Raw genomic sequence first — 27,735 nt, 5'->3', positions numbered from 1 at the left:
TAAGCTGCTAAAGGATACTGTTGTAGTGCTGCTGAACAAAGCTTCTTTAATTATCAGACAAACTAAATGATAAATCAAAACAAAGCATAGATCTAGTGGGAAAAGAACCCAGTGATACTGAGCATCTGCCTTGTGTGCATGCTATAAAAGTGCATTATTTTAAATCGCTCTAGAATTATTGAAGACTCAAGAGTTATTAGACACTCAAGTGATGACACAGTCAAGGCCAGCATCACTCAAAAAGAAGTATTACATGAAAATCGAAACTCATCAGATGATAATCAAACCTACTATGCAGCAGAATCGTCTCTGGAGCTTTATTAAAAAATCAGCTATCAGAGCCTCATGCCAGCCTTCCCAAACTAGAATCTCCAGGGCATCTAGAATCTCCCAGGCACGTAGAATGCCATGACTCCATGTGAGATTTAGGTGTCGTCACTACAAAAGAAATCATTGTGGGGAATCGTATAACTAACGTATTTAATGCCGTATTTACAGAGCACTCAGCTTGTTGATATATTCATTGATTGCATTAAAGCAAATATAACATGCCCTGATTTACCCAGAAGTCACTTGTCCAACAACTTCAGCTTTCCGGACCATAACGGAGAACTAAGAAGGAAGTGGGGGAAGTGTCTTTGACCAACCATCATTGATGCCTCAGTGTCCATAAACTCAAGACCATGTTTTTCCTAGAGGAACCCTCATTCAGAATCCATTTACTTTTGGTTTAAATCCGTTCCTGATAATACTTTCGCCAGCCTGGAGTCCACCTGTCGAGAGTGATTCCTGGCCCCACCCCTTATTAGCTCTGTGGCCTTGGGCTAGTGACACAGCAATGGGCCTAACAGTGGAACCTACCTCAGTGGGTGTTGGAGAATTAACCAGATGATCCACGCGGAGCTCAATATGTGCTATGTGCCGCTTGATGTCGGGGCAGAGAGCCCTGTGCAACTAGGCAGTTTTCAAGGACGTTGCTATACTCCAGCCCTGCGGGATAAACCATCCATGAACACAGTTTACTAGAATAGTTTAAATGCTTTGCCAAACCAGTGGTTCTTAAATTCTGAGGAGTCGTATACTTCCTACAGCCTCTGATAAAAAGCAATGAACTCTCTAGAAAAGTACATACACTCACACATCTATGAAATTTGGGGTGAGCTTTAGGTAGCTCACACTTTTCTGGGGGGTCTATCATGCTAAGTACTTTAAACTTCAAGGAAGAATTTCATCACGATTACAACTTTTTTTTTAAGGGAAGTTCCCAGGCCAGGGGTTGAATCGGAGCTACAGCTGCAGCCTATACCACAGCCACAGCCATGCCAGATCCAAGCCGCATCTGTGACCCACACTGCAGCTCACAGCAATGCTGGATCCTTCACCCACTGAGTGAGACCAGGGATCAACCTGCATCCTCATGAAGACTAGTCGGGTTCATTTCTGCTGAGCCATGACAAGAACTCTGTTTTTTGTTTTTTTTTTTTTTAACTTTTAGCACTTGAAAAGATAGGTTATCTGGTCATCATTTATAGAATGGCTGCTTCCTCAAGGACACAGGACAAAGAATACACTTACCTTTTGTCTCTTTTTATATTCTTGTTCATCCAACTACAGATATTTATTGAACATTTCTTTGGGGCTGAGTACTGCACCCAGCATTATTTGTTGACCCAGTAAGAAGAAGGAAACTAAATGAGGGTTGTTTTGGTATTCATAAATCCTGCCTTGTAACTGTTTAACATAATAAATTACAAGGAGAGCATATGATTATAACAGATCTCACTTGTGAAGGCTTTCTAGGTGCCAGGTTTCTTCCAAGTGCTCTATGTGAATTTACTTCATCTTCACAATAATCCTATGAGCTAGGTACCATTTTGTCCCTATGTTGCAGAGGGAGAAAATGAGTACGTGTAATGAGATAACTTTATCGCAAAGGAGGTGTTTCTCTAGAACTTCTGCTGTAACCACTGTCTGCACTGGAAGGGCAGCAGCTTTCCCCAGACCCATCTTACCTGTGCACAACCCAGCAAAGCAGGGAGCATTGGGGAGAAAGAAGAGATGCAGCTCTTTCCTCAAAACCTGAGAGCTCTTGGGAGCTTGAGATGTTAAGAGAGAGAGAAGTGGAGTAAAAACCCACGACTGTTTCTTCTCTGCTAATTTTTTGTGTGTGTCTTTTTGCCTTTTCTAGGGCCCCTTCCCTCGGGATGTGGAGGTTCCCAGACTAGGGATCTAAACGGAGCTGTAGCCGCCAGTCTACGCCAGAGCCACAGCAATGGGGATGCAAGCCGAGTCTGTGACCTACACCACAGCTCACAGCAACGCTGGATCCTTAACCCACTGAGCAAGGCCAGGGATCGAACCCAAAACCTCATGGTTCCCAGTTGGATTCGTTAACCACTGAGCCATAATGGAACACCTCTGCTAATTTTTTAAAATGTTCATTGTCTTTTTCTTTTCTTTTCTTTTCTTTGGTCTTTTTAGGCCCGCACCTGCAGTATATGGAAGTTCCCAGCCTCAGTGTCGAATCAGAGCTGCAGCTGCCAGCCTACGCCATAGCCATTCCGGATCCTTAACCCACTGAATAGGGCCGGGGATCAAACCCCTGTCCTCATGGATACTAGTGGGATTCATTACCGCTGAACCACCACAGGAACTCCCTAAAAATGTTCTTTTTCATCTCCTGTCCCAGGATTAGCAGAGTAGAAGAGTCAGCTCTGAGAGCCCTGCGGAAAAGTTCTTTGCCCATTCCTCAGATCTTCTTGTTGAATTTAAGAAGCATGATAAAGATGACACTGGTAAGACTAAACGAGTAAAATATTCATAAAGAAGCTGGCAAAAAAAAAAAAAAAAAAAAACAAAAAAAACCACTCTGTCTCACAGCCATTAGCAAATAAATATTTGGTGAAGGACCAAATCATCAGAAGACCTCTTTGATGGAGTCAAGGGAAGAGGGACAAAGCCAGAAGTAGGCAAAAGTTGACAGGAAATGGGTTACAAGAGGAGAACGAAAGAATAACAAAGATCAATGATTTGGTTTCTCACCATGAAGTGTGTGCCACTCTGTTGAATGCTCTATCATCCAAGTTGGAAATTTTGTCTTTTCTCAACTCAGTGGAATGTCTAGCAGACATCGATTCCACGCAGCCCTCCTAAAAATAGCCGTAACTGTCATAAAGCCATAGCACTATCTTTTTATACACACAGAAACAACCAAGGCTGAGTATATACGGGTGTCTATTTATAGATTTAGATACATGTATAATATATGTTTTTATATTGTTTACCAGACTCTTGTGCCACTTCCAGTAATATTGCCAGATTTGGCAAATAAAAACCTAGAATTACAGAAGACAAGAAATAGTTTTTCAATATAAGTATGTCCCATGCCATATTTGGGACATACTTATGCTTTGAGGTCTGTTTGAGATTCAGATCTGCTGGCCGTCCTGTATTTCAGGTGGCAGTCCTACTTTCTAGCCATTTCTACCATGACCAACAAAAACAGTGACAGCATGTCTATTACTTACAGATAAAAGAATTTCAGGATAAAAACCTGAGTGCTGGAGTTCCCGTCGTGGCGCAGTGGTTAACAATCCACTAAGAACCGTGAGGTTGCGGTTCCATCCCTGGCCTTGCTCAGTGGGTTAAGGATCCGTCGATGCCATGAGCATGGTGTGGGTCACAGATGTGGCTCGGATCCCTCGTTGCTGTGGCTCTGGCGTAGGCCGGTGGGTACAGCTCTGATTCGACCCTAGCCTGGGAACCTCCATATGCTGCGGGAGTAGCCCAAGAAATGGCAAAAAGACAAAAAAAAAAAAAAAAAAAAAAAAAAGTGAGTGCTGTTGGGCAGGAAACCAGAATTATAGGTGATGAGGCAACAGGTTAGCTCTTTCTTACAGGTCTAATCACACTGAGTGACTGGGCAGTGGCCGTGGAGTCTGTGTTGCATCTGGGGCTACCCTGGCGGATGCTGAGGCCACAGCTGGTGAACAGCTCACTGGATAACAAGCTGGAATACAAGGCCTGGCTGGGGAACATGGCCAAAAAACAGCTGAGCCACGAGGTAAGGGTGTGAAAAACGGTGGATGAGGGCCTACTGGGGACTGGATAGCCCCTTACAGAGAACCCTGATTCAGAAACAACCAAATGTTGAGCACCCCAAAGGGAAGATGAATGGAACAACCACTTATGGCATTTCTATGTGTTAGACTTTGTGTTCCGTGACCTACCTATGTTGCCTGGATTTATCCTCAAAACTACCCCTGGAGGTAGAGATAATTAGCAGCACCATAACCCAAGAGAACATCCCTCACAGGTTTTAGATACCTGCCTCGGATAATAGAGCTTTTAAGTGTTAGAACTGGAATTCAAACCCAGGTCTGACTTCCTTGATGCAAGGCTGCTTCCCACACGTCAAAAGGTATTTGTTTAGTAATTACGTGTGAGTAATGTATGTGGCACCTTGGGTTCTGGGCTTTAAAAAAAAAAAAAAAAAAAAGCTTTCTTGGAGTTCCCGTCGTGGCGCAGTGGTTAACGAATCCAACTAGGAACCACAAGGTTGCAGGTTCGATCCCTGGCCTTGCTCAGTGGGTTAAGGATCTGGCATTGCTGTGAGCTGTGGTGTAGGTTGCAGAAGCGGCTCGGATGACGCATTGTATAGGCTTGGCAGCTACAGCTCCTATTCGACCCCTAGCCTGGGAACCTCCATATGCCATGGGAAGCGGCCCTAGAAAAGAAGAAAAAAAAAAAAAGCTTTCTTGCAATATAATTCATGTATCATGCAGGTCATCCATTTAAAATGTAGAGGTTGGTGGGTTTTAGTACCTTTGCAGATCTGTGCAGCCATTGCCATGGTCAATTTTAGAACATTCACCATGGGCGAGGTACTGCTTAAACCATTAGAGTACTTGGTAGGCCGAAGGGGGTGGGGGTGAGGGGAATCGGAAAACATCTTTAGGTTCTCTCAAGAGTCTTATTGTTAAGGTTGATTGTGTGTCGATTATACATTAGGAGAAGCCTAAACCTAAGAGAAACAAGAGATAGAAGGAAAATGAGTTTTTTCTTGCAGAACATACAGTCAAGTTTGCTGGAAACGCTATACCGAAATCGATCCAACTTGGAGACGATTTTTAGGATCATAGACAGTGATCATTCAGGTAAAGGCGCTCATTGTCCTGTCACTTCCGACACCTAACAAGCCTTTGACCTCCTCCCTTTTAGTCTCCTTGCTGATTATTTAGCTCTCAAGCCCTTTCAGAGCAAAATTAGTGGTGATGCTTGAAAAAAGGCAGAAACTAGGAAAATACTTGTGCAATATGAGCTGTTCACATAGAAGAGGGGTTGGATGGAGAAGAATGAAGACAAACTGATGAGAATGTCTTAGAGAATTATTATTAGCTCTGATGTCCCTTATCGTTCTATCAAGACAGCCACCAAAGGAATGAAGAGTATCTAGAACAGAAGAAAGGCTTTTGCAGTCTAAAAACCTCTTTAAAGGTTTTTTTGTTTTGTTTGTTTGTTGTTATTTTTGACTGCCCTGCAGCATATGGAGTCCCCAGGCCAGGGATCAGACCCCAGCTGCCATTGCAACCTACGCAGCAGCCATGGCAAGGCAGGATCCTTAACCTACTTTGCCGGGTGGGGGATCAAACCGATGCCCTGGCACTGCAGAGATGCTGCCAGTCCCATTGTACTGCAGTGGGAACTCCCAAAGTATTATTTTTAAATTTGTAAAATGTTTAAATAATTAGATTCACGAGGAGTTACAAAAAATGTACAGGGAGGTTCTGTATACCTTCAGCCTGCTTTCTCAATGATCCAATGGCCTTTTCAAATATTATCACTTTTTTGGAGATATAATTTACATACCATACAATTTGCCCATTTAAATTGTGCAGTTCTGGAGTTCCCATTGTGGCTCAGCAGCGATAAATCCAACTGGTATCCATGAGAATTTGGGTTCGATCCCTGGCCTTACTCAGTGAGTTAAGGATCTGGCGTTGCTGTGAGCTGTGGTGTAGGTTGCAGATGCGGCTTGGATCCCGTGTGGCTGAGGCTGTGGTTTGACCCCTGGCCTGGGAAGCTCCATATGCCATGGGTGTGGCCCTAAAAAGACAAACAAAAAAATAAAATGTGCAGCTCTGTGCTTTTTTTGGTGTATATGCAAGCTTGTGTAACTATTATCACCATCTAATTTTAGAACATTTTCATCACCTAAAAAGATGTGCCCATTAGCAGTGAATCCCCATTCCCTGCTCCTTCTCCACCAGTCCCTGGAGAATATTAGCCTGCTCTCTGTCTCTATGAATCTGCCAGTTCTGGACATCTCATAGAAACAGGATTGTCTGACATACTGCCTCTGGTGTCTGGCTCCTTAGCCTGTTTTCAAGGTTTACCCATGTTGTAGCATGGATCCGTTTTTTATTTCTTTTTAGACCTGGATAATATTCCATTATGGATATGCCACATTTTGTTTATGCTTTCATCAACTGATAGACATTTGGATGGTTTCCACCTTTTGGCTGTTATGAATAATGTTGTTACGAACATTCAATTACAACTTTGTGTGTGAACATATGTTTTAACTTCTCTTGGATGTATTCCCAGCAGTGCAACTGCTGGGCCATGTGGTAAAACTATGTTTAACTTTTTGGGGAACTGCCAAACAATTTTTCCGCAGGGGCTATATCATTTTACATTCCTGCTGACAATGTAGGAGGGTTCCGGTTTCTCCACATCCTCACCAACACTTGTTATTTTCCATTGGAAAATATTTTATAGCCATCCTACTAGGTGTAAAATACCTCATGATGGTTTTGATGTGCATTTCCTTAGTAACTAATGGTGTTGAGCATCTTTTCACGTGCTTGTTGGAAATTCGTATATCTTCTTTGGAAAAATGTCTATTCAAATTCTTTACCTGTCTTTTAATTGAGTTTTTTTTGTTTTGCTTTTTAGGGCAGCATCTGCAGTATATGGAGGTTCCCAGGCTAGGGGTGTAATTGGAGCTGCAGCTGCCAGCCTACACCACAGCCACAGCCACGCCAGATCTGAGCCACGTCTGTGACCTACACCACAGCTCACGGCAATGCTGGGTCCTTAGCCCACTCAGCAAGGGTGGGGATCCAAGGCCAGGGATTGAACCCATTCCTCATGGATACTAGTCAGGTTCATTACCACTGAGCCACAATGGAACTCCTGCGTTGTCTTTTTATCACTGAGTCATAAGAGTTCTTTATATATTTTAGAATTTGGGCCGTTATCAGATATACGATTTGCAAATATTTTTTTCTGATTTTATGGGCTATCTTTTCACATTCTTTGTAGTGTCTTCTGATATACAAAAGTTTTTTTAATTTAAAAAAAAGTCCAATTTATCTTTTTTCTTTTGTCGTTTGTGTTTTTGGTGTCATATCTAAGAAGACGTTGTGTAACTGAAGGTCGCAAAGATTAACACCTTTGTATTCATCCAAGAACTTTAACAGTTTGAGCTCTTAGGTCTTTGATCCACTGGGAATTAATTTTTGTTCGTAATGCAAGGTAGGGGTCTAGCTTCAATTTTGCCTGTGGGTAACCAGTTGTCCCCTACCATCTGTTGAAAAATTATTATTTTACCATTGAATGGTCTTGGAACCCTCATAAAAAAATCAAATGAGTTCTCATTGTAGTAGCAGGTGAAGAACCCAACTAGTATCCATGAGGACGTGGGTTTGATCCCTGGCCTCACTCAAGGGTTAAGGATCTGGCATTGCTGTGAGCTGTGGTGTAGGTTGCAGACACAGCTAGGATCTGGTGTTGCTGTGGCTGTGGTGTGGGGGGGCAGTTGCAGCTTCAATTCAATCCCTAGCATGGGAACTTCCATATGCCATGGGTGTAAGCCCTAAAAAGACAAAAAGAAAAAAAAAATCAAATGCCCACAGATACATAGGTCCAAAGGCTTTTTGTACACAGAATAAATAAGCATGTGTTTAGGATGATTTACTGCAGGGTTTCTCAGCAATGGCACTACTTACATTTTGCCTTGAGTAATTCTTTCTTTGGGGCCCCACCCTGTACCTGCTAGGATGCTTCATAGCCTCTCTGGCCTTTACCTGCTAGATGCTAGTAACACCCTACCTGCACCCCAGTCATGACAATCGTAATTGTCTTAAAGCATTTCCAAATGTCCCTAGAAAGAGAGGAGCAAAAATTGCTCCCAGCTGTGATCTGGTGATTAAGTGGTTTAAATGAGATCTTCTTGGGAGACTAGGCCTTAGGTGTCTTTCTTGAACAGTAGGGAGCAGGTGTCCTTGCAAGAATGTCAGAGGAAATGAGAACTGAATACTAGACTGACTCACTAAAGTGACTTGCTGTCTCTGATAAGGGTTCATCTCACTGGACGAGTTCAGGCAGATTTGGAAGCTGTTCAGCGCTCACATGAACACTGATGTCACAGACGACTGCATCTGTGACCTCGCCCGAAGCATCGACTTCAACAAGGACGGCCGCATTGATGTCAATGAGTTCCTGGAGGCCTTCCGCCTTGTGGAGCAATCCTGCTCAGAGGCCGATGCCTCAGCTTGCCCTCAAGCCACAAGCATTAGCAGTGGTGACCACAGCAGCTTTGGCGCACACTAAGGCCAGCCTGGTCTCCAAGGTGTCTTGGATGTGATGCCAGGCTCACTGCAGGAACATTTCCCTTATTCTCCATTGAGCTATGGAACTTTATGCGGAGAGCTGGCCTACCCATATGCACCTGTATATTTGGGGATAAAGGGTGAGGTTACAGTGTGTGTATATTTTGAAATACATAGGTGCCCTAGCCCCATCTCAGAATTTTTGCCAGGTAGGACCCAGGTGTAAATATTTTAAAATTCTGAAGTCTATCCCAGTTAAGAACCCCTGATAATTCAGCCCCTTCATTGTTTCCACTGAATACTATTTACTGTTTTTACTTTTATTGCTTTTTAGGGCCCAACCCACAGCACATGGAAATTCACAGGCCAGGGGTCTAATCAGAACTATAGCTGCTGGCCTACACGACAGCCAGCAATGCAGATCCAAGCTGCATCTGTGACCTATACCACAGCTCACAGCAACACCAGATCCTTAACCCACTGAGCAAGGCCAGGGATTGAACCCAGGTCCTTATGGGTACTAGTCAGGTTTGTTACTGTTGAGCCACAACAAGAACTCCTACTTATTGTTTTTATAATATCTTACTGGTAAAGTTATAAAATATGGTGTAATCCCATGACCCAAACATATGGATTCTTTTCAGTATTTACTTTTGCTTATTATAACTATTATGCTTATATAATTTAATGTTCTGCTTTTTTTTAGGGCCCAACCCACAGCACATGGAAATTCACAGGCCAGGGGTCTAATCAGAACTATAGCTGCTGGCCTACACGACAGCCAGCAATGCAGATCCAAGCTGCATCTGTGACCTATACCATCTCTCTCTGTTGCTACATAGTCTTCATGGTTATTCATTTAATGGCTGCATAATTTCAAATGGATGCAATATAATATAGCCAGTCTCCAGCTGTTAAACATGTGCATTGTTTCCACTTTTTTATTATTATAGATAACATTGCAGTTAACAACTTCGTGCATATAGCTTTGTTCATAAAAATCTTTTTTTTTTTTTTTGGTCTTTTTGGGGCCACACCTGCAGCATATGGAGGTACCCAGGCTAGGGGTCTAATCTGAGCTACAGCTCCTGGCCTACACCACAGCCACAGCAACATGGGATCTGAGCCTTGTCTGTGACCTACACCACAGCTTACGGCAAAGCCAGATCCTTAACCCACTGAGTAAGGCCAGGGACTGAACCCTTGTCCTCATGGATGCTAGTTGGGTTTGTTAACCACTGAGCCACAGTGGGAACTCCTCATAAAAATCTTTTGAATTATACATTTTCTTAGGATAGACTCTCAGAAATGGGATTCCAGTGTTCCCATCATGGCACAGTGGAAAAGAATTCGACTAGGAACCACGAGGCCTTGCTCAGTGGGTTAAGGATCCAGCGTTGCCACGAGCTGTGGTGTAGGTCACAGACGCGGCTCAGATCTGGCATTGCTGTGGCTGTGGCATAGGCCGGTGGCTATAGCTCTGATTAGACCCCTAGGCTGGGAACGTCCATATGCCACAGGTGCAGCCCTAAAAAGGACAAAAGACAAAAAAAAAAAAAAAAAAAAAAGAAAGAAAGAAAAAGAAAATAAAACAAAGAAAGGGGATTTGTTTGTCAAATGTTTATAAAAATATGTCCTGCAGACAGAAAAATCAATACAGAAACACAGGCCCTGAATGAAGCTTTAGACCATTAACAGATATTTATGGGACATTCCATCCAAAAGCAACAGAATACACATTCTTCTCAAGCGCACATGGAACATTCTCTAAGATGGATCACATCCTGGGCTAGAAATCAAACCTCAGTAACTTGAAAAAAAATTGAAATCCTATCAAGCATCTTTTCTGATTACAATACTGTATGACTGGAAATCAACATCAAGAAAAAAACTACAAAAATCACAAACACGTGGAGACAAAACAACATGCTACTAAACAACCAATGGATCACTGAAGAAATCAAAGAGAAAATTAGAAAATACCTAGAAGCAAATGACAAGATACGACACTCCAAAACCTATGGGATGCAGCAAAAGCCATTCTAAGAGGAAAGTTTATAGCAATACAAGCCTACCTCAGGAAACAAGAAAAGCTCAAATAAACAACCCAACTTTACATCAAAAGCAGCTGGAAGAGAGAAGAACAGACAAGACCTAAAGTAAGTACAAGGAAAGAAATCATAAAAATCAGAGCAGAAATCAATGAAATAGAAATGAAGAAAACCATAGAAAAGATCAATGAAACTAAAAGATGGTTCTTTGAAAAGATCAAAAAAATTGATAAACCCTTAGCCAGACTTATCAAGAGAAAAAAAAGAGGACTCAAATCAATACAATGAGAAATGAAAAAGGAGAAGTAACAACAGACATCACAGAAAATACACAGGATCATAAGAGATTACTATATGCAACTATATGCCAATAAAATGGAAAACCTAGAAGAAATGGACAAATTCTTAGAAAAGTACAATCTTCCAAGACTAAACCAAGATGAAATAGAAAAGATGAACAGACCAATCACATGAACTGAAATTGAAACTGTGATGAAAAAACTTCCAACAAACAAAAGTCCAGGACCAGATGGCTTCACAGGCAAATTCTATCAAACATTTAGAGAAGAGCTAACACCTATCCTGAAACTATTCCAAAAAATTGCAGAGAAAGGGACACTCCCAAACTCATTCTATGAGGCCACCATCACCCTGATACCAAAACCAGACAAAGATACCACCAAAAAAGAAAATTACAGGCCATTTTCACTGATGAACGTAGATGCAAAAATCCTCAACAAAATACTAGCAAACTGAATCCAACAATACATTAAAAGGATCATACATCATGATCAAGTGGAATTTATCCCAGGGATGCAAGGATTCTTCAATATCTGCAAATCAATCAGTGTGATACAGCACATTAACAAACTGAAGAATCAAAACCATATGATCCTCTCAATAGACACAGAAAAAGCCTTTGACAAAATCCAGCACTCATTTCTGATTAAAAAAAAAAACCCTTCAGAAAGTGGGCATAGCAGGAACCTACCTCACCATAATAAAGGCCATATATGACAAACCCACAGCTAACATCATTCTCAATGATGAAAAACTGAAGGAATTCCCACTGAGATCAGGAACAAGACAAGGATGTCTGCTCTCGCCACTACTCTTCAACATAGTTTTGGAAGTCCTAGCCATGACAATCAGAGAAGAAAAAGAAAAGGAATGCAAATTGGAAAGGAAGAAGCAAAACTACCACTATTTGCGGATGACATGATACTATACAGAGGATCCTAAAGACTCTACCAGAAAACTATGAGAGCTCATCCATGAATTTGGCAAAGTCACAGGATACAAAATTAATACACAGAAATTGACTGCATTTCTATATACTAACAATGAAAGATCACAAAGAGAAATTAGGGAAGCCATCTGCTTACCATTGCATCCAAAGAATAAAATACTAGGAGTAAACCTACCTAAAGAGACAAAAGACCTGTACTCTGAACACTATAAGCCACTGATGAAAGAAATCAAAGATGACACAAATAGATGGAAAGACATACCATGCTCTTGGATTGGAAGAGTCAATATTATCAAAATGAATATACTACCCAAGGCAATCTACAGATTCAATGAAATCCCTATCAAATTACCAAGGACATTTTTCACAGAACTAGAACAAAATATTTTAAAGTTTGTTTGGAAGCACAAAAGACCCAGCATAGCCAAAGACATCCTGAAAAAGAAAAATGGAGCTGGAGGAATCAGGTTCCTTGACTTCAGACTATACCACAAAGCAACAATCATCAAAACTGTATGGTACTGGCACAAAGATAGAAATATAGATCCGTGGAACAGGATAGAAAGCCCAGAATTAAACCCACGCACCTACAGTCAACTAATCTATGACAAAGGAGGCAAGAATATACAATGAAGAAAAGACAGCTTGTTCAATAAGTAGTGCTGGGAAAACTGGACAGCCACATGTAAAAGAATGAAATTAGAACACTCCCTGACACCATACACAAAAATAAGCTCAAAATGGATTAAAGACCTATATATAAGACCAGATACTATAAAACCCTTAGAGGAAAACATAGGCCAAACACTCTGACATAAACGACAGCAGCATCTTCTCAGATCCACCTCTTAGAGTAATAACAGTAGAAGCAAAAATAAACAAATGGAACTTAATTAAACTTAAAACTGCACAGCAAAGGAAACCCTAAACAAAACAAAAAGACAACCCACAGAATGGGAGAAAGTCTTTGCAAATGAAGCAACGGACAAGGGATTACTCTCCAAAATACATAAACACCTCCTACTGCTCAATACCAAAAAAACAAACAACCACATCAAAAAATGGGCTGAAGATCTAAACAGACGATTCTCCAAAGAAGACATATGGATGGCCAAAAAACACATGAAAAGATGTTCAACATCACTCATCATTAGAGAAATGCAAATCGAAACCACTATGAGATACCACCTTACACCAGCCAGAATGGCCATCATCAAAAAGTCTATAAAAAATAAGTGCTGGAAAGGGTGTGGAGAAAAAGTAACCCTATTACACTGTTGGTGGGAATGTAAATTGGTGCAACCACTGTGGAAAACAATATGGAGATTCCTCAGAAAACTAAAAACAGAATTGCCATTTGATCCAGCAATCCCACTCCTGGGCATCTATCCAGAGAAAACCATGACTCGTAAAGACACGTGTTCTCCAATGTTCATTGCAGCATTATTTGCAATAGCCAAGACATGGAAACAACCTAAATGTCTATTGACAGAGGAGTGGATCAAGAAGATGTGGTACATATATACACAATGGAATATTACCCAGCCATTAAAAGGAACAAAATAACGGCATTTTTGCAACATGGATGGACCTAGAAATTATTATGCTAAGAGAAGTCAGTCAGACAATGAGACACCAACATCAAATGCTATCACTTACATGTGGAACCTAAAAAAAGGACACAATGAACTTCTTTGCAGAACATATACTGACTCACCGACTTTGAAAAACTTAATGGTTTCCAAAGGAGACAGATTGAGGGGGGGGGGATGTACTGAGGGTTTGGGATGGGCATGCTGTAGGGTTTGGTTGTGATGATTCTTGTACACTCATACATGTAATAAAATTAAGTAAAAAACAAAAAGAAAGTAAATTAGTAGTTGTCTGGCCTGGGGCATTGAACAGCTCATGGTATGAGGTTTATTTATGGGATAAGGAAAATGTTCTAAACAAATTTTGGTTCATTGCACAACTGGGAATACACTAAAATAAAATGAACTGTATACTTTAAAAATAAAAATAGTATGTCCTTTTAGTGAAAGTTGTCCAGCAACAATTCCAGAATCATCTTTCCCCCTCTCCTGCATTTCAAGTGCCCCCTTCCTCATGTTCTCTATGGTCCTGAACCACCCTGTGATGCTCCGTGTTTTAGAGTCCATTGAAAGGTGATCGGAGGGGCAGTAAGGAACAGAGAAAGTGAAGAAGCTGCTGAGGGAGAAAAGATTTTTGTTTGGTCAGTTTCGTTACCAATAAAGAAACTACCATTAACCTTGGTCAAAATGGATGAAACAGCAGTTTCATGGGAAGCGTTGTCATCTGTGCAAATGTCCACATGCACAAGCCAGGTCACCTGGGGTAATGGGCTGATCACCACTGGACAGAGGTGGGAGGGGCACCTGCCATTCTCAGATGACATATAACAAATTGGACATGGATTTTATTTTTACTTTTATATCATGATGGGAAAATTGCAGAAGGAAAAATAAAAAAAGTCTCACAATTCACAAAAAAATAAATAAATAGACGTCCTGTAAGACTCACGTGATTATGGAGGCTGAGACGTTCCAATCTCTTTTTCAGTCAGCAATCTGCAGATGCAGGGAAGTTGATGGTGGGCTTCCAGTCTGAGTCTGAAGGTAGGACAAGACTGATGTCCCAGCTTAAAAACTGTCAAGCAGAGAATTTTGTCTTATTCAGCCATTTATTCTATTCAGGACTTCAATGGGTTAGCTGAGATTCATGCCCCCCACCCCCCGGCCACTGAGGAGGGCAGTCTGCTGTGCTACACTAATGCCAGTGTTAGGCTCATCCAGAAACAACCCCCAGATACACCAAGAAGTAATGTTTAACCAAATATCTTGGTGCCCCAGGGCCAAGTTGATACATAAAATTAATCATCACAGGTGTGGGAGTTTCCATCGTGGCTCAGTGGAAATGAATCTATCTGACTAGTATCCATGAGGATGTAGGTTTGATCCCTGGCCTTGCTCAGTGGGTTAAGGATCCAGCATTGCCATGAGCTGTGGTGTAGGTCACAGATGTGGCACAGATCCTGCATTGCTGTTACTGTGGTGTAGGCTGGCAGCTGCAGCTCCAGTTCCACCCCTAGTTTGGGAAGCTCCATAGACTGCAGGTGTGGCCTTAAAAAGACCAAAAAAAAAAAAAAATCAATCTAATCATCACAGGTGTGAACATTTTAATGGCAGGTAGCTTTTCAGAACTGAGCATCCTAGTTTCACCATGAACTCATGAACTTAGAGGGCAGTCATTTCTAATTTTTGCTCAAGGCGAACGATGGCGCTTCCATGCTATTTTAATATACACTTCTTTGATTAGTATTTCCGGTACCTCGTTTTATTTGCCAAGTATGGAAATTGAGGTCCAGATGCACATGTGCTCTAGTTAAGACCAGAATCCCTGGTCCAGGGCTCCTGCCCGTGCCTTTTCCAGTTTTTTTCAGGACAAGAGCATCTATTTGGTTTGACTCTAAGTAACCCCTGGTTCTCTTGCCCTGTTTCTTTGTTAGGTGGCCCTGGCCCCCAATGACGGCCTGCTTCTGGGCCTGCTTCACGCCTTTGTCTGAATCCCCTCCCTGTAAGTTCTGGCAGGACCTGTGACTTGCTTTTGATCAGTGGAGTGTGGCAAAGGTGATGAGGTGTTACTCCTGTGATTACTTCACATGATATAACATGCCGTGTCAGCAGCATAGAGCAGGCGATTCTTTGTTGGTCTGAGGAAACAAGCAGCCATGTAGAGAAAACCCACACAGCAAGGAAATTTGGATGACCTGTAGGACCTGCAGACAGCTCCCAGCTGATGGCTCCAAAAGCCAGGGCCTCCAGCTATCCAAGGAAATACATTTTTTTTAGGGCTGCACCTTCAGTGTATGGAAGGTCCCAGGATGGGTTCTAATTGGAGCGGCAGCTGCTGGCTTACACCACAGCCATGGCAACACCAGGTCTGAACTTGCAGCAATGCATGATCCTTAACCCACTGAGCAAAGCTAGGGATGGAACCCACATCCTAATGGATAGTAGTCAGGGTTCGTTATCACTGAGCCACGATGAGAACGTCCAAGGAAATAAATGTTGCAAACAACCTGAATTATTCTGGAAGCAGAATCTTGCAGGTGTAGTTGAGCCTCCAGGTGAGAATGCAGCCTGGCCAACACCTTGACTGCGGGCTGGTGAGACCCCGAGCTGAGGATCCCATGAAGCTGTGTCCAGACTCCTGACCCACAAAAACTGTGAGATAATAAATGTGTTGTTTTAGGAGTTCCCGTCGTGGTGCAGTGGTTAATGAATCCGACTAGGAACCATGAGGTTGCAGGTTCAATCCCTGGCCTCGCTCAGTGGGTTAAGGATCCGGCGTTGCTGTGAGCTGTGGTGTAGGTCGAAGATGCGGCTCGGATCCCGCGTTGCTGTGGCTCTGGCGTTGGCCGATGGCTACAGCTCTGATTCGACCCCTAGCCTAGGAACCTCCATGTGCCATGGGAGTGGCCCAAGAAATGGCAAAAAAGACAAAAAATAAAAAATTTTGAAAATAATAATAAAATAAAAATAAATGTGTTGTTTTAAGCCCATGAGTTTGTAATCATTTGTTTCACAGCATAGAAAATGAACACATCTTGCTTCCTGGAAAACTACTCCAGAAAAGTCTGGATTTCCATTAGTGAATACAATCCAGAGACAAGTTCAGGGATTTTAGTTTACACATGATCCATGCATGTACCTGGCCTGACTTATTAACTGGGAGAGCAAGTATACCAATGAACTCGCAATTATATATGTCTGACATATCTTGTGAAAACAGCTCAAATAAAGTATGTGAGGAATTCCTGTGCTCAGTGGTTAACGAATCTGACTAGGAACCATGAGGTTTCGGGTCCGATTCCTGGCCTCGCTCAGTGACTTAAGGATCCAGTGTTGCTGTGAGCTGTGGTGTAGGTCACAGATGCATCCTGGATCCTGCGTGGTTGCTGTGGCTGTGGTGTAGGCTGGCAGCTGTAGCTCTAATTGGACCCCTAGCCTGGGAACCTCCACATGCTGCGGGTGTGGCACTAAAAAGACAAAAAAAGAAAAAATTTAAAGCTAACCCCCTATTAATTCATTACGTTGAGAAAGGACATTTTCTCTGAGCCTGGAGTGTGCAAATAGAACAAGAGCCTGAAGGTGTAAGACAGCCAAGAGCGAGGGCCCGGAGGAAGGCGGCAGAGCACCGCCTGGCCGAACCCTGGTCATAGTGAGCAGGACAGCAGATAGGAATCTGTGACTCTGCAATCTAGACTCAAGAAAGAACTCTGGGGAGTTCCCGTCATGGCACAGTGGTTAACGAATCCGACTAGGAACCACGAGGTTACGGGTTCAATCCCTGGCCTTGCTCAGTGGGTTAAGGATCCGGCGTTGCCCTGAGCTGTGGTGTAGGTCGAAGATGCGGCACGGATCCTGCATTGCTGTGGCTCTGGTGTAGGCCGGTGGCTACAGCTCCGATTTGACCCCTAGCCTGGGAACCTCCATATGCCACGGGAGCGGCCCAAGAAAAGGCAAAAAGACAAAAAACAAAACAAAAAAACGCACTCTGAGCTCAGCCCTCAACCTCCAAGCTCCACTACAACCCACCAACCTTGAACTGACAAGCCAAGGACTTGTTTAAACTGATCCCCCTCATTTTCCCTTGTGAGGTTCTGTGACTTTGGCCCGTGTAAGCGCCCCCCTTACCTTGGGTTGGAGAGGCCGTCGGCCTTCATAGGCCGCTCTTCACAGCATATTCCTGTACAGAGTAAAGCCCCGGGACTCTAACTCTCCTGAGTTATTCTGAAGCCTCAGAGTCATCCTCATCCTCCTGGATGTTCATCAGTTTCGTTAACTGCTAAGCCACAACAGGAACTCCCTCATTTAGAAGGAACTTTAGGGAGTTCCCTGGTGGTCTAATGGTTAGGACTCAGCACTTTCACCACTGTGGCCTAGGTTCATTCCCTGGCCCGGGAACTGACATCCCACATCAAACAGCTGCATGCTACAGCCAAAAAAACAAATACATACAAGGGAAAAAATAAATCAGAGGAACTTTAAATTGTGGAAGAAACAGCCACATCATGCCTCTAATCCAGTGATTTCGCCTTAACTGCTCATGAAAATCATCTGGGGAACTTTTAAAACGTAGGCTGCCTGTGGCCCCACTCCAGATCAATTGAATAAAAATCTCGGAATAAGAGGCCATGCTGTCGGAAGGTTTTAAATGCTCCCCTGGTGATTCTAAGGTGCAGCCAGGCTCCAATACTGCTTAGCTAACTGATTTCCCTTCCATAGCGAAGGGTGATTATTCAGCAAGACATTAACTGCTATTTGCACTAGTCTAACTGTAAATATTAGAGGCCAATTCAGGAACCTAATATTTTAAGATTTAGTGAAGAAACTGCCAAACGCCCCCAGATAGTATTATTAACAGACCCAAGAAAGACTGATGTAATCAGATTAAACACATACACTTCTCCACTTGGATATTTAATGGGCAAATCAAAACCTAACCTTTCCAGGCGTTTCCGTTGTGGTGCAGTGGTTAACAAATCTGACTAGGAACCATGAGGTTGCGGGTTTGATCCCTGGCCTTGCTCAGTGGGTTAAGGATCCGGCATTGCACTGAGCTGTGGTATAGTTTGCAGATGTGGCTCGGATTTTGCGTTGCTGTGGCTCTGGCATAGGCTGGTGGCTACAGCTCCGATTCGACCCCTAGCCTGGGAACCTCCATATGCTGTGGGAGCGGCCCAAGAAATGACAAAAAGACAAAACAAAAAAAAAACAAAAAAAACTTAACCTTTCCAAAATAAGCGCCTTACATTTCCCTCCTGAATCTATTCCTCTTATGATCGTTCCTATCTGATGCAGTGTCAGTTTCATTCCACTAGTTTCCATATGCAAAACAGCCAAAAACCCCTTTTTCTTGTTTCCCACAACCGATCCTTCAGCAAATCTTGACTCTATCTTCAAAACATCCAGAATAGGACCCTTCTTACTCCTCCGTTGCCACTTTTCTCATCTACGCCACAGTATTTCTCATGTGCATCCCCACTTTCTCCCTTTTATTGCAGTGATTCCCGAAGTTCTTGATCACAAGATCCTCTTATGCTGTTAACAATTATTGAAGGTCCCGGAGAGCTTTTGTGAATGTGGGTGGCAGCTGTTGATGTTTTCTGTATTAGAAACTGACACGGAGATATTTCAGATGTGTATAAATTATTTTAAAGTTAAAACTATGCTTATTATGTTAATATGAGATATTTCAGATGCTTATAAATTGTTTTTAAATAAAAACTATGCTTATGTTAACATGAGGGATATTTCAGATGCTTATAAACTGTTTTTAAATAAAAACTATGCTTATTATGTTAATATTTTTTATCTTGCAACTCACAGGAAGTTGAAAGATAATGCAGAGAGATTCTACTACCCAGCTTCCCTCAGGGGCGACACCCTGCTTAACCACAGTGCATTATCAAAACAAAATTGATGGTAAATAAATGTATCTGCCATTATACATTTTGTGGGCTGATATATTTTTTAAAAATCCAGCCTCACACAGACATAGAAAAAGGATGGTGTATTTTAATAGCTTTTTCAGATAATTGTGGCTATTCTTCTTTATTGCTATACCAAAACTTAACAAATGGTGGTAGTTTTTGTCTTTTTAGGGCCACACCTGCTGCATATGGAAGTTGCCCAGCTACAGCTGCCAGCCTACACAGCCACAGCAACACGGGATCTGAGCTTTGTCTGTGACCTACGCCTCAGCTCACGGCAATGGGGATCCAGATCCTTAACCCACTGATCAAAGGCAGGGATTGAACCTGCATCCTCATGGATACTAGTCAGGTTCGTTACCACTGAGCCATAGTTCTTAAAGGTTAGTAAAAATGGGGAATTTGAAACCCTATCAATAGATTTTTTTGTGTTGTCAATACCAAAGACCACCAGAAACACACCTGCGATTGAACACAGGTTTGCTAAATGTTTCAGCTCAGCCAATGGCAGCCACCCCAGGTAACACATGGAGTGGAAAAAATCACCCAGCTGAGCCCAGTTAACCCAGACTTGAGAAATAACATAGCTATTGTTGTTTAAATCACTAACTTTTGGGGTGATTGGTTATCCAGCAATAGGTAACTCTCAACATTGACAATCTAAGGCATTAAAGTAAATTACTTTGAGAGCCACTAGAGGTCACTCTCGGCCAGTGCTCTGCATCATAACTGCTGCTGCTAGAAAATCCTGATCCCTCATCACCAACTTGCTACATGTTATCTGTTCTCGGGAAAACACAGATTTCCGAGTTCTGGAAAAGTCCCCAGAGAATTCCTGTGCCAGGTGGTGGGAATCAGGAAGGGAGCGGTGCAAACACAGAGAGGTGGAGGCGGGAGACTGTGTAACTGAGCAGGGCCCTGGGGGCTCCTGGGCACAAAAGGCTTTTGTGTCCCCCATTCCTTGTTTTTGGAAAATGGGCCTCATTCAGCCTCCACGACCTTCCCTGAGATCCAAAGGGCAGATTCAGACAGTTGCTGATCAGGGAAGGAAGGGGATCCAGAGATCAGGGAGGAAGAGTCAAGCAACAATAGCACAGCTTTGGGGCACAGTCCTGGGTCCCCCTCAAGAAATACACATAATGAGGTAGGCATCTTATACACCTAAAAGAAAAGTTAGATTTCTTATGCTTCTTTTAGAAATGAATACTTGAAAACTGAACAGCTGAGAGTCCTTCTTTGTCCTTCTACCTGGCTTAATTGCACCCGAAACACAACCACCCATAAACTAAAGATGGGAACCTTGAGTATAATTGCCTGTGGGTTAAAGATTGTTAGCCCATGATTTTTTCAGGAACTTTCCTAGTTGTTCTAATCCCTGATCCATATGCCCTTTTTGCAAGTAGTTATTCTAGGCAAGAATCCAGAAGAACACCATCATAATCATGCCGAGATCACCTGACTCCAGCTTTGATGACTAAGATGCCCCCAAAGAAAGAAGAATGCATGTTTGTCCCAATCCTGACTCCTATCTGAAACCCTGTTTTTCTCCTTTTTACTATAAAACTCCTCACAATTCTTCCCAATTGGGGGGTGGGGTAGGCACAGTTTTTAAGGCATTAGCCTGCTGTGGTCCCCCTTTGCCTGGCAAAGCAATAAAGCTATGTTTTTCTCCTTCACCCTAAACTCTGTCTCCAAGTTTGTATTCAGCACCAGTGGACAGAGGCTGTTTCACCAACAGCCAGGCTGACTCTGGATCCTGAGTTGGCAGAGGGGTCCTCTGGGCAGCAGCTGGGCACATTGCAGGCAGGGTCACGCCTTACCTCCAGGCCATGAGTTTACGTGTATTAGCTGTCAAGCCTGGACCCACGATTTTCCTTCCAGAATTTCTACCTTTAGGCAAAATCTTTCCAGCATCTAGGAGGGAGTTTGGGGCAGAGGGCAGAATCCAGCCCAAATCTGATCAAACTTCTGGATCTCCCTATTAAGTACTAGGTGCTACAGAGCCCAGAGGAGTGTGTTCAATGACAAAAGGAGGTGACAGTCAATAAAACCCAGACTTGGGATCCACACGACAAATGACCTGGGTTCTTCAACAAATGAATGACAAGGAGACAAATAAAAAGAGATGAAGGGGAATCCCTCAGATTAAAAGAGGCTTAAGAAGGGAGTTCCCGGAGTTCCCGTCGTGGCGCAGTGGTTAACGAATCCGACTAGGAACCATGAGGTTGCGGGTTCGGTCCCTGCCCTTGCTCAGTGGGTTAACGATCCGGCGTTGCCGTGAGCTGTGGTGTAGGTTGCAGACGCGGCTCGGATCCCGAGTTGCTGTGGCTCTGGCGTAGGCCGGTGGCTACAGCTCCGATTCAACCCCTAGCCTGGGAATCTCCATATGCCGAGGGAGCGGCCCAAGAAATAGCAACAACAACAACAAAAAGACAAAAGACAAAAAAAAAAAAAAAAAGGGAGTTCCATCGTGGCTCAGCAGAAACGAATCTGATTGAGTATCTCTGAAGATGTAGATTTGATCCCTAGCCTCGCTCAGCGGGTTGAAGATCCTGTGTGGCTGTGGCTGTGATGGAGGCTGGAGCCACAGCTCTGAGTTGAACTCTAGCCTGGGAACCTCTATATGTCATGGGTGTGGCCCTAAAAGACCAAAAAAAAAAAAAAAAAAAAAAAAAAAGGCTTAAGAACAAAGCAGGAGAAAAACCATGTATGTATATGTATTATACACATATGACTGGGTCACTGCTATACAGCAGAAGTTGGCACAACCTTGTAAATCAACTATGCTTAAATAAAAATAAAAATTTTAGGAAAGGCTTAAGAGCCCTATCAAGCAACTACAACATACAGAACTTATTTGGATCAAAGAAACTGTTGGAAAAAAAAAAAAGATAATTAGATATGTATGAATACAGACTGGGGATTTGATGATATTAAGGTATTACTGTTAACTGCTTAGGCATGATAATGATATTGAGGTTATTTTGTTTTTAAGTCCTTAGAGGAATATACTGAAATGTTTACTGGGAATCGTTTCAAGATAGAGGGGCAGTGTGTGAAATCACACTGGCCCTGAGCTGCTCATTGTTGAAGCTGGATGATGATTACATGAGCTAACTATACTACTCTTTTTATTTTTTTGTGCTTGAATGTTTCTATAAGCATCGTTTAAAATTAAGACATCAGCGGCAGGGTGGGAGGAATAAATGACATACTGGCCAAAGCACAACCATCACAGAAACCTTCTCAGGACAGAACTCGAGTCAGAGAGAATCACAGCAGTCGTTAAATTTCCGAGTGGCCAAGAGTGAAATAAACGGTTCCTTATCGGTGTTTGTGGGATTTGGGAGGGGAAATCACCCCATCTCATTAAGCGTCAGTTTTCTCATCTGTAAAGGGCATCACACTGCACAGTATTTTCCAGGGGAGTCATGGATTTTAAACGAGAGGACCATATAGAAGCATCTTTTGAAATCCCTGCCTGTCCGAGTGCTAATAGTAGTTTATGTGATAACACTAGTTCATTTATTCACACCCATGTTCCTTAAACATTTATAACGTGCTAAGCACTGAGAATACAAAAATGATGGGACAGCTAGCCTTCCTTTAGCTCTATTTCTCAACCCTGGATGTACATTAAAACTATCAATGCCTAGGGATCACCCCAGACCAATTAAGTCAAAATCTCTAGGTGTGGGTCTTCGCATAGGGATTTTTTTGGGGGGTGAGGGCTGCCCCCTGCCCTCAGCATGCAGAAGTTCCAGAGCCTGGGATCAAACTCTAGCCACAGCAGTGACAATGCAGAATCCCTAACTGCTAGGCCACCAGGGAACTCCTAGGATTTTTTTTTTTTTAAGAACTTCACAAGTGATTGATTCCACTAAGCGGCCAAAGTTGAGACCCATTCGTCTAATTGATCTTTGACCAGTAAGTCATTCTGAGTAATCTTTAAGAAGCTTGGGTCTTGGTTTGTGTAATTTTCAAGGAACTTTTTCGTTTTCCGGCTGCATCTGCAGCACATGGAAGGTCCCAGGCGAGGGGTCGACTTGGAGCTTCACCTGCTGGCCTCCGCCACAGCTCGTGGCAACACTGGATCCTTCACCCACTGAGTGAGACCAGGAATCAAACCTGCATCCTCACGGACACTATGTCAGGTTCTTAACCCACTGAGCCACAGTGGGAACTCCTCAAGCACTTTTTAATGACTAGAGATGCCCTCAAGGTGCTCAGTCTCTGGAAGGACAAGGCCTTGTCCAGCTGTGCACCTATTATGGCCAAATGGCCACACCTGACTTCCCAGTTGTTAACAAGAGTCAGGCAATTTCAGGTGTTTTCCATGGAACTTTCCCTTGTGTTTTTCTTCCTTATAGGAGATTTATCTCATCTAATTATAAAAGGTTTGGGGTTTTGTAAATGTCCGTGTGAACAAGGGAGACTGGTCAGGGGTCCTGAGTCACCTTCCAAGTCGGGCCTTCCGGGGTGTGTTCCCCTGAGTCATGCTGAGCCCTGAAACCACATGGTGACAGGGAAGAGAGCAGTGAGCCTGGCCACCCCACTCTACCCAGCGCAGAATCCCCCAAAGGCACTTCCTGTACAACCTTCTGGCCTGTTCCAGAAGGTTCTGAAAGAGTGACATAGGATGAGTTGAAATGCTTAAAAAAGGAAAGAAAATCTTGGTTAAGAACAAAGTTTCAGAGTTCCCATCGTGGCACAGTGGTTAACGAGTCCAACTAGGAACCATGAGGTTGTGGGTTCGGTCCCTGCCCTTGCTCAGTGGGTTAACGATCCGGCGTTGCCGTGAGCTGTGGTGTAGGTCACAGACTCGGCTCGGATCCCGAGTTGCTGTGGCTCTGGCGTAGGCCGGTGGCTAGAGCTCCGATTCGACCCCTAGCCTGGGAACCTCTATATGCTGCGGGAGTGGCCCAAGAAAAGGCAAAAAGACAAAAAAAAAAAAAAAAAAAAAAAAAAAAAAAGAGCAAAGTTTCTGGAGAAACAAAAAATAAGGCTCTGAAAGTCCAGTCTCAGATTCTCTGTCTCTTTACTAGATGCCTGAATTGTGGAAAACCACGGAAATCAGGATTTACTTGCAGTGGGATCTGATTGTACTTTTTCACTCGACACATCTGGGCATCTTTCTCCCTCAATACATGTCCTCAGGTGCAAGCACGCAGGTGGGCTCTTTCTGGGCACAGAGGGACATGCAGAGGCAGGAAAGCCTATGCTCCAGAATCGCAGATGCTAAGTGATACCCACAGTGCAAACTGATTACAGAACTGCTTCCCCATCTGTCAAGTGGGGTTCGTGATAGCACCTACCCAGAAGGTTGCTGGGAGGATTAAATGAGATGAAACAAATGAGCAAGACTGCTTAGCACACTGTCCACTGCATAGTAAACTATGATTAAATTTAACACAGGATCTAGTGCCGGAAATGCCCCACACCAGAGCTTCTTACGTTTTATGTGCATATGAATTCACCTCAAGACCTTGTTTTAAAGCCCAGTCAGGGTACGAGTTTCCGTGTGGGAGGATGAAAAAGTTCTGGAGATGAATGGTTAGGTCTTACAACAATGTGAACGTAACTAATGCCACTGAACTGTACTTTAAATGGTTAAAATGCTTGATTTTATGCTATGTACATCTTAGAATTTAAAAGTTTTTTTAAAAAGGCGCTTTCAGGGGTTCCCATCATGGCGCAGGGGAAACGAATCCGACTAGGGACCATGGGGTTGAGGGTTCGATCCCTGGCCTCACTCAGTGGGTCAAGGATCCGGTGTTGCTGTGAGCTATGGTGTAGGTCGCAGACATAGCCCGGACCTGGCATGGCTGTGGTGCAGGCCAGCAACTACAGCTCCAATTTGACCCCTAATCTGGGAACTTCTATATGCTACAGATGCGGCCCTAAAAAGCATGCATAAATAAATAAATAGACTTGAACACTGGGGTGCCTGTCCTGCAATGCCGAATCCTTAAACCACTGAGCAAGGCCAGGGATCAAACCCATATCCTCATGGACACCAGCTGGGCTCATTACCACTCAGCCACAACGGGAACTTCAAGTACCTTTAAACGTGGTTCTCTACAATTAGAATTATCTGGGGAGGCAAGGTTTTTAAAAGATAGTGACACCTGCGTGTTGCCCCCCTCCCTTCCATGCAATCAGAAAGTCAACAATTCTTCAAAAGTCTAGGGAGTTCCCTGGTGATCTAGGGGTTAGGACGCTATGGCCCGTGTTCATTCCTGGGCTGGGAACTGAGATCCCACACGGTCCCCCAGACGCCTCAGCCAAAGGGAGTCTCACAAGTGGCCGTGTCAAAAACCTCTACCCCAGAGGTTTGTTTCGATTTGTTCAGACCTGAATCAGAGCAAAAATTTTAACAAGAGGCTGGAGTTAGGGTCACTGCAAAACATAAGATTCCAAGGTTTTTAATGACGAAATGTCAACACTTGGGTCTGAGCAAAGCAGGAGGAGTGAAGCTGTAGTCAGGTGAGTGGGTTTACCCCACCAGTGAGGAGGATTTTCTCCTGGGCACAGAACCAAGGCCGCTGGCATGGGGGGAGCCCTGGCCTGCTGACCCAGCCCAAAGGGAGAGGGTCGAGGAAGACGTGTTGTCACTAGAACAGAGAATTCCAAAAATTCATCTCTTCATGTGCGAGAAAAGTTTGGAATTAACTGTTCCATGAAGCAGATCTCAAGTACAGCAGAAATTGGCCAAGTGATAACAAATTTTGCCAAATTTGCTTAAAAGAGTATGGCTTAAAACCTGATTTGTGGGTTTCCAGGTCACTTTGTCACCACTCTCCTCTATCACAGAAGTACTGTTTGGACATGCTATAGAAAAATGAGTTCTCCAAAGACAAAACTACAAAAACACTTTTTTTTTTCGTCTTTTTTTTGGGGGGTGCTGCATTCAAGGCATATGGAGGTTCCCAGGCTAGGGGTCCAACTGGAGCTGCAGCCGCCAGCCACAGCCACAGCCACGCCAGATCCAAGCCACATCTGTGACCTACACCACAACTCACAGCAACGCCAGATCCTTAACCCACTGAGCGAGGCCAGGGATCAAACCTGTAACCTCATGGATACTTGTCGGATTTGTTAACCACTGAGCCACAATGGGAACTCAAAAAAAACACCCTTTTTATCAATAAAGCATTTTAAAGACTTCTCCTAAATGGATTGAAAGCCATATTCTAAGCAGGGTTCTCCACGCCTGGACAAATACCAGCTTTGGAAAACCTGCTGAATCAGAATCACCCAGGATGGGGGTCCCAGAACTTAGAGGTGGAATATTTATTTCCTACTCCCGCTGTTGTAAGTTACCACCAACCTAGTGGCTTAAAACAACATGAATTTATTCTTACTGCCCAGGAGGGCAAAAATCCCACACAGGTCTCAGCAAGGCTGGCTTCCTTTCTGGAGGTTCCAGGAGAAAATCTGTTTCCTTACCCTTTCCAGCTTCTAGAAGCCGCCCCCATTCGTCAGCTCACGGCCCCTTCCTCCGTCTTCCCAGCCAGTGAAGGTGGATGGAGACCTCCTCACGTCACCTCACTCGGACCTCCTCCTCTACCTTTAAGGTGATTATATTGGGCCCATCTGGATCATGCAGAACTCGATCAACATCTCAATGACCTTAACCTAATTACACCTGCAAAGTCCTTTTTGATGGTGACACATTGTTCTCAGGTTCCCGGGATTAGGGTCTGGACGTTCTGGGGGAGGACTATTATTCTGCCCCCTACAGAGGGTTAAATCTCCCCCAGGTGAATCTGAGCCAGCTTAGGAGTTCCCGTCGTGGTGCAGTAGAAACAAATCCGACTAGGAACCCTGAGGTTGCAGGTTTGATCCCTGCCCTCGCTCCGTGGGTTAAGGAGTTGGGGTTGCGGTGAGCTGTGGTGTAGGTCACAGACGCAGCTCGGATCTGGCTGTGGCTGTGGCTGTGGCTATGGCTGTGGCTGGCAGCTACAGCTCCGATTAGACCCCTGGCCTGGGAACCTCCATACGCCGTGGGTCCTAAAAATACAAAAAAAAAAAAAAAAAAAAAATTAAAATCCAAGATAGCTTGTTCATGCTCAGTCCCTTGAGAACCACTGCTGGATGTCAGTGGCTCTCTCCATCCCACATCCCAGGCTTGATCTCCTTCTAATGAAGTTCTTGTGCTGAGAGACTGTGACTCTCCAAAGCAAAGCACACACCCCGTTGGGATGCCAAGTCTGAGACAGGGGAGAGGTCCACCCACTCAAATTTGTTCCTAAAGAACCAAACTTCTGATTGCCTCTCTTGAAAAGCAAAGAGTTAACAGTG

At 43.6% G+C, this 27,735-nt stretch overlaps 1 protein-coding gene and 1 long non-coding RNA gene across 2 annotated transcripts in view; one reads left to right on the top strand and one right to left on the bottom strand.

The window, feature by feature from the left end:
• PPEF2 (protein phosphatase with EF-hand domain 2) overlaps positions 1-9,018 on the top strand; it is a 36,105-nt gene extending 27,087 nt beyond the window's left edge. Inside the window, 5 exon segments of the mRNA XM_021101456.1 lie at positions 2,690-2,724; positions 2,727-2,795; positions 3,900-4,063; positions 5,069-5,156; positions 8,363-9,018. Coding sequence (XP_020957115.1) covers positions 2,690-2,724; positions 2,727-2,795; positions 3,900-4,063; positions 5,069-5,156; positions 8,363-8,616 — 610 coding nt within the window. The 3' untranslated portion in view covers positions 8,617-9,018.
• On the bottom strand, positions 176-27,202 carry LOC106504695. Its single transcript, XR_002346715.1, has 4 exons — positions 26,881-27,202; positions 14,457-14,582; positions 862-990; positions 176-438 (listed from the first exon to the last, which is right to left on the bottom strand). It is a non-coding gene; the product is annotated as an uncharacterized LOC106504695 (long non-coding RNA).

Source organism: Sus scrofa, chromosome 8, assembly GCF_000003025.6.
Source record: "Sus scrofa isolate TJ Tabasco breed Duroc chromosome 8, Sscrofa11.1, whole genome shotgun sequence".
Classification (NCBI taxonomy): Eukaryota; Metazoa; Chordata; class Mammalia; order Artiodactyla; family Suidae; genus Sus; species Sus scrofa.
This window is presented reverse-complemented; position numbering and strand designations above follow the sequence as displayed.